General features: G+C 38.3%; 2 protein-coding genes across 2 annotated transcripts; one reads left to right on the top strand and one right to left on the bottom strand.

The window, feature by feature from the left end:
• Positions 1-25: 25 nt before the first annotated feature.
• On the bottom strand, positions 26-5,854 carry slc26a6l (solute carrier family 26 member 6, like). The gene is made up of 19 exons (XM_056750416.1): positions 5,609-5,854; positions 5,373-5,512; positions 5,173-5,283; positions 4,860-5,035; positions 4,551-4,715; positions 4,296-4,448; positions 3,926-4,008; positions 3,362-3,509; positions 3,166-3,279; positions 3,011-3,088; positions 2,826-2,921; positions 2,584-2,690; positions 2,399-2,468; positions 2,139-2,231; positions 1,921-2,031; positions 1,377-1,790; positions 988-1,042; positions 742-887; positions 26-355 (listed from the first exon to the last, which is right to left on the bottom strand). Exons 1-19 carry the CDS (start codon positions 5,740-5,742, stop codon positions 332-334), a joined length of 2,418 nt encoding a protein of 805 aa, XP_056606394.1. The 5' UTR covers positions 5,743-5,854; the 3' UTR covers positions 26-331.
• Positions 5,855-7,364: 1,510 nt separating this feature from the next.
• kbtbd12 (kelch repeat and BTB (POZ) domain containing 12) lies at positions 7,365-10,830 on the top strand. Its single transcript, XM_056749697.1, has 6 exons — positions 7,365-7,504; positions 7,807-8,941; positions 9,105-9,375; positions 9,642-9,792; positions 10,144-10,341; positions 10,515-10,830. Exons 2-6 carry the CDS (start codon positions 7,860-7,862, stop codon positions 10,682-10,684), a joined length of 1,872 nt encoding a protein of 623 aa, XP_056605675.1. The 5' UTR covers positions 7,365-7,504; positions 7,807-7,859; the 3' UTR covers positions 10,685-10,830.
• Positions 10,831-10,925: the final 95 nt, after the last annotated feature.

Raw genomic sequence — 10,925 nt, 5'->3', positions numbered from 1 at the left:
AAAGACACAAATATTATGCTTTTTACAATCAATTTATACTTTATTGTCTTAGTTGTTTAAAGTAAAAAATTATACATTAGCATATTTTTTTGATCATTCACAAAACTATGATAGATTCCAATTACATTTCAAATATTTCCTTCCTAGTAACAAGAAATGCACAAATACATTTTAAAAACAATTCACCAAATTGGCATACCATACAAGTAACAGTCATACCTAATAATCACTTATTACCACCAACTCAAACCAAATGGTGCTATCAAATAACTTATAGCTGAAGTTTAAAGCTTGAATAAGACCATGAAGACAAGAAACCAGACATTTACTTTCATAGATGGGTACCGCTCATCTCCTGAAAGAAAAAGTTTTATGGTTTAAGTTTCAGGTTTGTGCATTTACAGCTTTGTGATATTAATACACATGTCACGGTGTTTCAATAATTTAGAGCAGTGGTTCTCAAACTTTTTTTGTTTTAAGGCCCCCTTTATGTAGAATGCATTGCTTTGCGGCCCTCCAAATACAGACATATAATTTTAAAATAATTTTAATTAAACAAAAACATATTTAGTAATACAATGCTGGAACATCAATTCGTTTGGTTTGTGGTCTTATTTTGTATGTTTGATTGCATAAAATCTACGATGAATTTCTAGATTTCATTAAATGCCACAAAATCTGTGGCCCCCCTCAGATCCAAACTGGCCGCTAGTTTGTGAACCACTGATTTAGAGAACCTACCAAAGCAATCTCATAGCTGTGGATGGTCATTGCTCCATGATGTTTGAGACAGTACAGAACTGCATCATGTACAGTAGCAAACACATGTCCTTTAGTGATGACATCAGAAAAGAAGCCGCCACGCTCAAGCTGCTCCACCACCAGTTCTGGGGAGAGAGGCATAGATTTTAGCTAATGTAATTTGGAAGAAACACCAGCACAACCGATGGACTTGGTTGAACGTATAAAAGTGGGGGGTGCACGTACCTTGACAGCCTGCTAAGTAGATATACACATCTATCTCTCCAAAATCTTGAAATATCTACAATAAATGATGACAGAATTTTCATTGTGATCAAACTATTCTTTACAATTGAAGGGATAGTTCATCCAAAATGTCAGTCCAAACCTATATGACTTTCTTCTTTGTAGCACAAAGATATGCTAAAGAATGTTGGTAATCAAACAACACCGGCCACCATTTACTTCCATTGTACAGACAAAAGACATTTCTCAAAATATCTTCTTTTGTGTTCCACCGGAAGAGAATCATATACATGTCTTGAATGGCATTGAATAAATAATTACAACATTTTTGTTTTTGGGTGAGCTATCACTTTAAGATTATCAGACTCCTTGAACTTTGTATTACTTACATTCCTCAGCGTTTTAATGCCCACTGTATCAATAAAATTAGCAGTAGAGAAATCTAAGATGATGGAGTGTATATCCCAGGTCCACTTCCCCAGGGATCCCAGAGAAACTCTTTCCAAGTCCCTGCTTAGAGTGTCCTCACTGCTGGAGTCCAATGTGGTGGTGTCCCCATCCTGTAGATCAAACGACGACCCCAGGGTGGTGGTGTCAGGGTCAGTGCCCCTAAGATACACCCATGTGTGATGGCCCTCAGATGTCTCTGGCATTACAAACACTGTACTGTTTTTTCGTTCTTTCCATCCAAGCTCTTCTTCTCTCAGGGTGTCTCCATCTATTTCCATCAACTGTCCTGCCACTTCTTCCACTGAAAAGACAACATTTCTGGATCGCTGAGAGGCTGCCCTGAGAGCTCTTTTCTGTAAAAGGAGAACAGAAAATATTGGTACAAGCTTAGCACATTAGCTCATGCCAAACGAATAAACTGTGTAAGCAATTTATAACCTTCATCTCCGTCCAGTAACCACGGAAACATTAGAGACGATCTACCTGTCTTTTGGCCTCCCTTTGTGCTCTTCTCTCTGCTCTCCTCTCTCGACGTCTCTGCTTGGCCTCTTGTCTGCGTTTATAGGTGAGCATTTTTCCAATGTCCAGACCGCTCTGTTGACACAGCAGCAGTTATTACTCTTATTAACGAACATGATCTATAGAATAGGTACTTTATAAGATCTTATTATGATCTTCACGTTCCAAACAAAGTATTTTACCTTTTTTTTAAGGGCCTCGAGATAAAGTTCAGCATTCGCAAAATACATGGTGGCAGATGACCGAAATATGGTTATACCAGGTACATCCGTCACCTACAAACATAAAGCACAGATGGTATTGTTCTGCACAGATCAAACCATTAAAAATACCAGAGACAAATATGTTCTTTTTCATCGAAATGCAGTGCTTATGTAAGTAAATTGTTATTTATATTTATTTACTGGAATTATTAGATGAACCAAATACGAATAGCCCTCACCTCCTTGTGTGTTTCTATGTCTAGATAAAGCTCAGTACCAGGAAGATGTCCTAGCAGTGAGTAAGTAGGGCTAAGAGACAGAAAGACGATTTTAAGCGATAAGATCAAACACGATGCCAGAACCAGAAAGGAACAGTTGACAGAAGTGAGAGAGAGAGCTCACAGAGCAAGATTACAGGTCTAACCTTTGAGTCCTGAAGATAACTGTGAGTAGAGCGAACATCATGGAGGCTCCCAGACCCATATCCAAATTAAAGAGCACAGTAGACACAAAGGTCACCAACCATATCAACTACATACAACAAAAACACAACAGAGGATTGACTCAAATCTCTAACCCTAATGAGCAATTGTAATAGTCATGCTTGCTGTGGCAAGTACCTTAAAAATTGATAAATGAGAAGCGGTTCGATACTGTATAACCTACCAGATCAATCTTGCTACTGCGCCACAGAGTAACTATATCATAGTACTGCTTGAACATCCCCTTCAGATTCACGAAGACGATGGCAGAAAGAACTGCCTAGAAACACACAAAGATTGGAAAATCTAAAGAAGTTTGTCATAGTAATAAATCTTACTATAATCTGATTCACAGGATTGTACACGCACCTTAGGCAGCTCTTGAAAAAGTGAGCCTAACTTTAGAATCGTCACCAGCACTATCACACCAGACACAACTCCTGCAATCTAAATCAACACAATATGAGACAATACCTTCCAGAGTAGATGTGCATGCATGGTGGGTTTGTTTGTGTTTGTCTCACCTGTGTCTTGCCACCTGTGCTTTCCTGTATGAGACTGCGGGACATGGAGGAGCAAACTGAGAAGCATTGAAAAAAACCTCCAACCGTATTACTGAGACCCAAAGCCACCAGCTCCTAGAACACAAGGGTAGGGATAGAGGTCACTTATACATTTAAATTAGGGGATTGCCTATAAGATTATAGGTCATTTACTTACCTGGTTGCTCTCTACTTTGTAACCATGTTTGAGAGCGAATGTTTTGCCTAAAGAAATTGAAATTGCATAGCCCACAATGGCCAGGGCAAAAGCATCCACCACCACCTCGGAAAAGACGCTGACATTTGGAACTGTAGGAGGCTGAAGTCTATGTAAGAACATCAGAAAAAAGCACAAAGAAAGTTAAATCGCCAAAAACACGAATACAATAATGCAATCCTATTTTATTGTTCTGAAATGTGTTGTGACACATGTTCTATTGAAACTATTTTTTAAAATACTAATATATAGCTATCACAGTTATTGTAGTTTACTAAAACTATTAAAATATGTTTATTTGAATAAAATATCTGGCTAAATAATTACATTTTAAAATTAAAATTTAGAAATTTTACCTAAGAAATAAACCAAAATAAGTTTAGGTTGTGGCACTAAATTATTAACTAAAATAAATAAAAAATTAAAGGCAACATAAAAAAATTAAACCATAAGTCTGATAGCTATTCTGTATTATTTTAGCATTTATTAAGCTTCAAGCTAAACATCTTAGACGCTAAAACTCACCCGCTTGGGATCTCCCCAACGACTGATATCTTATAGCTGGCACCAAACCGGGTATAGAATGAAATAACAGTCGCCACTACAATCTAACAAAAAACACACACACAAACTTTCAGAAATGTCATGAGCTCAGCCTAAAATGATGTTAATGATTGTCAAGAACAAGAAGTAAATAAGAAACCAGACAGTTTAATTAGTTATTGCTAAACATTGTTGTACAAAACAGCAGACATAAAAAACGCTGACTTTTCAGATTAATAATACAAACAGTTAAAGCCAACCACTAAAAGCATCTACCTGTAACACATCTTAGGAAATGACAAGTCTTATGACATAAGATTTTAACGGACAAAACAAACATGATATTACGTACAGTACAGAGCTCCACTGGAATAGGCACCAGGAGTTTTTGTCTGAGTGCATTGTTAAGCTCCTTTGCCAAGATAAGAACCACAATGGACACAACACTGACCAGCACAGTTGGAAGATGAGTCTCCGGCAACAGTGCAAACAAGTCTGCTAAAGTCTGCATCGAGATTTGAAAGATCAATGCTTAATATTGCATTAGTCCGCATGCATTATGCCATATACATACAATGCATGCATCTGTGTGTTTAATTGCACTCACATAGATTACAGACAGAGGTCCATTGAAGCGTTTGGGCGAGACACCGACGATGTACTTTAACTGGGCTACTACAGCATGAACAGAGGCTGCCGTGGTATAACCTCTGACCAGCGGCTCTGAAAGATACGTGGCCACAAAGCCAAACTGCACCAACCCTAATACAACCTAAGAGAACACAAAATTGGAGTCCCAACAGCAATTATAATACATGCAAAATGGTAACTATGTTAATATATAGATGCATGTAATGTAAATGTAATTATATACTTTAGTGAGTCTATATATTTGTGTTGGTGTGTATTTACAGACCTGAATAAGACCTCCAAGCACAGTGGTGGCCGCTGCCACCTGTACTCTATATAGATCTCTAGATACAATATCCACCTCTTCAGTCACATTTGTGCCATTAAAAACAAGGAAATTTGCATCAGGGGCGAGTCTCTCTGTCACACTACCAATCATAATACTGAGGATGGTAAACGTGCCTATGACACACACATAAACACATGTGAAGTGCTGGAATACTTCATGTGATCAAAACACATATGGGTCAAATAAATCAATTGACATGATAATGTCCATTAATATTTCATTAATAAAAGAAGGACAGATTTGCTCCCACCTATGGAATTGTGTCTTGAAGTTCCCAAAATTAAATATATTAATGGTGGATAGAGGGATGTGTAAAGTCCAAACACTGGAGGCAAAGAAGCCAGCAATGCATAGGCCATTCCTAAAACATACAAACATGAAAATATAAAGATAATTTTAAAGTTAAAATTTAAGTTATTGAAAAAGAAAAGTCCAGATGTGTGCATTTACCTTGTGGAAGGTGCATGATGCCCACACTGATGCCAGAGATGAGGTCGGGCATGCCATAATCCCAGATGGAATAGCGTGGCAACCACGACAAAATGGGCAAAAAACCAACTATGCCACGTTTCAGTCTGGGTACAGAACAACTAAAAAAGAGATTGGCATAAAGTAATGATACTTAATTAGCAAGTCTTTAAACAATGCAGACTTATTCCATATTCCTTATTTTACATATCGTTTACCTGAGGGATTTTTTTAGTCGATGGTGGATGGGAATATTGGATTGGGAGTAGTCCAGTCTCTGAGATAACTCCTTCAGCCTATCTTCATCTATAACCTCTCTCTGTATACGATACCCTACTTGTCCTGTGTCCATTTCTCTTTTTAATGAATATATGCTATAATTCCTTTGAATGGTCTATCAAGTTAATAGATCAAGACCTGAAAATTATAAACTACTTTATGCAAAAAATAAATCTCCATCTCGGTAGTTGCTGATATACCTTCATTCTAGACCTGTGTGAGATATTTAAAGGGGGGATAATTGGGTTGGTCTGTGCAAAAAGAGGCGGTGTTTTCTTCCAATTATTAACTTAGGAATGACTAATAATAAAATAATATTTTGATAAATACAAAATAAACACAATAATCAAACAGATTGTAAACGTAACTCCAATGTGCATCTTTGTGTATTTACATAATAAAAGATACAAATTCTTGAACTGAAAAATATCTTGAATATTGTCTGATCTTACTGACAATGCTGACTCAGTCTTTCCTCCAGTTAGTATTAGTTAGTCGTATCCGCTACTTTTGGAACTCCAGGGTCAATTTTAATGGAAAGTTTTACAGTTCAAATTTCCGATGTGATGTGCAGTACAATTTGTTGACTTCATCAAAGACAACAGGAAGGAAGTTTTGACGTCATTCATTCCTAAATAATCAACACAATCATTGCAGTCCTTAAATTGCTTAAAAATTGGAAGGTGGTGCAATGGGTTGAAGGTTAAGTGTCTTTCTTTTGTGGTTAATATATTAAATAAGTCGTCTATAGTTTAGACATTTTATTCCTGTTTTTACTGAGCTCACACAAAAATATGAGTTCACAGCAAAACTAGGATTTAAACCAGTTGTATTTTACACATTTGTGTATTTGGCACATGTATTTATCCCAAGCATAAACAAACCTATGACCTGGATGTGGCACAAAACGTTTTATATTAATTTTGCATCTATAGCTTTAAAGTAGCATTATACCTCATGAAGTTTCAAAAGCAACTATTGCATTTGCACATGACAATTTATGTATTGAATTGATTTCTCTGTATATGGATCTATACAAGCACATTGTGTCTTTATGCACAAAGCCGTATACTTCTTAAATAAAAACACAAAGAATTTTCATAAAGTTGTGTTTTTTCCTTAGCATCTACATAATGTATAATAAAAAATGTATATCATTAAAAGTTTTCTGTTTTATTCTTCAGTATTCCCATATTTATTAAAAGTAAATAAAATACAGTTTTCCTGTAGCTCAGTGGTAAGAGCATTGCGTTAACAGTGCAAGTTTGTATGTTCGATCCCAGGCGCTTGCACTTACTTAGAAACAAAAGTATAGGATAATGCAATGTAAGTTGCTTTTAAAGCATCTGCCAAATGCATAAAAATGTAACATCCATTCCAAAAGAAACAGTTAAGGTGCATTACTCTGCACTAAGTCCCAAATGCTTACACCTAGATTGTGCTGTCACTTTAAAAGAATGATGGGGTGAAATTTGATCTCAGTGCTTAGAGGGCCTTACCTAAGATTATGATAAAACACTAAAATATAAACAATGTAGGAAAGTTACCTTTCAAATTGTCAAAATCAGCCTTCTGTGCAGGCTTACATAAGCATGTTCCATTTCCTAGATACAAGAATATTAGTTTCATAGTTCATGTCTCCCCCTTTGGCGGTTTGACAAGTCATGGTCTATAATTAGCCCTGTTGCTTAGCGGGGATGGTCATGGAAGGTTGAGTACACAGAGCTCCCTCTCCCTGTGTTTACTGTCAGAATCAGAGCAGTGTGTTTGCGTCGAGTGTGGCTAATGGACAAATGGTTGCCCGAGGCCAGAGACCATAGGAAGCGAGCGATCTGGTACGATACACTGTTGCATGTTGTAAAACGCAATAGACCTGCATGTTTGCCTCACTGCTGCCAATACTGTAACTGATATGACATTGAAAAGTCAAAGCATTGATTCATTTAAGCATTTGACTTTAAGAGCATGTTAAAACTCAAAAATAATGTTATTTGACAAGATTACATTTTAAAGAGGGTAAAGTTCATGCTTTATTATTGGGTTATGAAAACAATTGCACTTATAACATAACATATTGTTAAAAAGGTATAGTGCCATCAGACTTGCAATTGCTTAATATTCACTTTTATCTCCTCAGAACCTCCAGGATGTGTTTTATCCAAGTTTGAAGCTTTAAAAAAAACCTCTAAAATGGATCTGAGAGCCAAGCATGGTTTGATGATGTTGGAAAAGCTAAACCGCATGCGAGAGGCCGAGCAGTTAACCGACGTGGTTCTGATAGCTGAGGGTGTCAGCTTCCCATGTCACCGCGCAGTGCTGTCCGCATTCAGCCCCTACTTTCGCGTAATGTTTACCTGCGGCTTGCGTGAGTGCACCAACCGTCAGGTGGTACTAAGAGACATGCCGGCACAAAGTTTGGCCCTTCTTCTAGAATACATATACAGCTCCAATCTTCCGCTCACTGCAGCCAACGTGCAGGGGATCTCTGTTGCTGCGTTTCTCCTGCAGATGGATGACGTGTTCAGCCGTTGTCAGGCCTACATGATTGATAACATGGATATGTCCAACTGCCTGGGCATCTATTACTACGCCCGGGATCTGGGGGCAGAGGAGTTGGCTGATGAGGCTCAACGCTACCTGCGGCAACACTTTACCGAGGTGTGTCTCAACGAGGAGGTGCTGGAGTTGGAGGCACACCAGCTAGGGGCGCTGCTCAGCTCGGACGACCTCAACGTTTCACGGGAAGAGAGCATTTTGGAACTGGTGATGCGTTGGGTGAAGCACCGCCCTTGTGATGTGGGGTCAGAAGTGGAGAACCGTGCCAGGCACCTTCCAGAACTCTTAAAGAAAGTACGTCTGGCATTGGTTGGTGTAGATTACTTAAAGGGGACAATGAAACGAAACACAGCGCTCCTATCTGATGCTGAATGTCTGGAGATGATGGAGCAGGCAGTGGAAACAGCAAGCATGGATTCTGATGCTCCACCTCGCAGACTGAAACTGCGTTATGGGATGGAGACCACAGATCTTTTACTGTGCATCGGTAATGACGGCGGAGGGATACGCTCGCGGTATGAAAGCTACTCCGAGCGCAGCTTCTGTTACTCTCCCAACACCACTCGAACACTTTTCATAACCTCACCACGGTATGGTGATGCACTTGGATGCGTCTGTGCCGGGGTGGTGACCGAGAGGAATCAAATTATCGTGGCAGGAGAGCTTGGAGCTCGAAGGATGGCGAGGCAGAAAGAAAGAAACGTCGAGATTTTCATGTGAGGGTTCTGCAGAAGAAAATGACATTTATACTCCAAATGCTTTCAAACTGAACATTTCAGTTTCTGCCTACATTACAAACGTTTTTACAGTACAAACTTTTAAAAAATACTCAAAATGTTTTTTACTCTATCTAGTGGAAATTTTTGCTGTGTTTTTTAGGTACAACAAGGAAGCCCAGGGTAGCTGGAAAAACTTGAGTTCAGCAGAATATCGTGACTCTTATGCCCTTAGTTCTCTGGGAGACAACTTGTATCTAATTGGTGGTCAGATGAAGCTGAAGAATCAGTTCCTCTTCACTAATAGTGTCGAACGCTGGTCTCTGAATGGTGGGCCTTGGCGTAGTGCTGCCCCTCTGCCCATGCCACTTGCCTATCACAGTATAGTTCGGATGAAAGGCCGCTTGTATGTGCTCGGGGGACGAACCCCACAGGTAAACTCCAAGACTGCAAACTGATTGTCTTCATATTATAGTACATATTGTAGACTGAAGAAAGTAATAAATTTATCATGTATAATATAAAATATGAAGGATATGAAAAAGGAATGCAAACGTGTATGCAGTAGCAGCAGAGGTGCTGTCTTCATGATGTGTCACAACATACACAAACAACGATCACAGCAACTGAGCCAGTTTATTGCATTCACCCTTCTGTTTTTCTGTGCTCCACCTGCTCTGCCATGTCTCATGAACGACAGTCATACCGCACAGATGACGAGCCTGACCGTATGAGTAACCGACTGCTTGAATATGATCCAGAAACCAACAAGTGGAGTGAACTCGGTCCTATGAGATATTCAAAATACCGTTGCAGCGCAGTCGCACTCAATGGGGAAATCTATGTTCTCGGTGAGAATTTCAAAAACAGTGTAAATGTCAAAAACATGTACTCCATTTATCTTAATTTATCTAAAGATATCTTTACAGTATCTTTAAAGACAATTTGCAAAGTGTAGGATTACCTTGTTACTTAATACTGCTAACCAATTATAATAATTGTATAATATTAGTCATAAATACAATGGATCACTCAACCTCGCTTGCTTTTGTATTACTCTGTTAAATTCATACTTGTTCGAAATTTGCATATTTACACTAACTGGCTAATCCTAAAAGCATGAATTGTGAAATTAACTATCAAGTTAATGCTGAACTGAAAACAATCTGGTGTAAAATTAATCTTAAATTCTACTGCTCAAGGTGGCATTGGGTGTGAAGGTGTGGATCGTGGCCAGTCGCGTCACTGTTTAAATGTAGTGGAAATCTACAACCCTGATGGAGATTTTTGGAGAGATGGTCCTCCTTTACCCTACTCTCTCCTATCGCTACGCAGCAATGCTTCAAATGCTGGTGTGGTGGATGGAAAACTTTACATCTGTGGCTACTACAAAGGAGCAGGTAAATATTTAAACACAGTAATATCAAATTTGTCCCTGAAAACCCTTGCTTATTCTTTTCAGTCACTATAAATTATAAAACACAATCTGGTCTGTTGGAGTTTAAAACTTAATAAAAAATGAAACATTTTAATCTAATTATTCAGATTTGTAAATATTTCACTCTTTTTCAAGATCGTCATGATATCATCACTAAAGACATCCTGCAGTTGGATCCCTGGGAAAATATATGGACTGTGGTGGCAAAGCAAGCACTGATGCACGACAGTTACGATGTGTGTTTGGTGGCAAATATGAACCCTCGTGGACTCATGCCCCCTCCTGCCGACTTGGTAGATGAATGACATCTATTTGATGTGATTTCTCATAGAAAATTGCTTTACATGTCAGATACTTGTATAGATGATAAAAAAATGAATGTAGATATTAAGGGGGAAAAAAATAGGATTTTTAAAGAAAAATTTAAAATTCTACAATTATTTTAAATAATAATGTTGACTGAAGCCAATGTTATGTATGTCAAATGCATGTGTCAAATAATGCAAGAAGGTAGATGCTATGCTAAAATATAAACTTCACTAGCAA

Source organism: Triplophysa dalaica, chromosome 6 (assembly GCF_015846415.1).
Source record: "Triplophysa dalaica isolate WHDGS20190420 chromosome 6, ASM1584641v1, whole genome shotgun sequence".
Classification (NCBI taxonomy): domain Eukaryota; kingdom Metazoa; phylum Chordata; class Actinopteri; order Cypriniformes; family Nemacheilidae; genus Triplophysa; species Triplophysa dalaica.
The sequence above is the reverse complement of the archived record's forward strand: the minus strand, read 5'-3'. Positions and strand labels throughout refer to the sequence as shown.

Coding starts and splice junctions, on each gene's coding strand:
- slc26a6l (XM_056750416.1), bottom strand. CDS start 5,742: ATGGACACAGGACAAGTAGGGTATCGTATACAGAGAGAGGTTATAGAT. Junction 1,043..1,376: donor GCATTAAAACGCTGAGGAAT/GTAAGTAATACA, acceptor CATTTATTGTAG/ATATTTCAAGATTTTGGAGA. Junction 888..987: donor CTACTTAGCAGGCTGTCAAG/GTACGTGCACCC, acceptor CTCTCTCCCCAG/AACTGGTGGTGGAGCAGCTT.
- kbtbd12 (XM_056749697.1), top strand. CDS start 7,860: ATGGATCTGAGAGCCAAGCATGGTTTGATGATGTTGGAAAAGCTAAAC. Junction 8,942..9,104: donor AGAAACGTCGAGATTTTCAT/GTGAGGGTTCTG, acceptor TGTGTTTTTTAG/GTACAACAAGGAAGCCCAGG. Junction 9,376..9,641: donor TCGGGGGACGAACCCCACAG/GTAAACTCCAAG, acceptor CATGAACGACAG/TCATACCGCACAGATGACGA.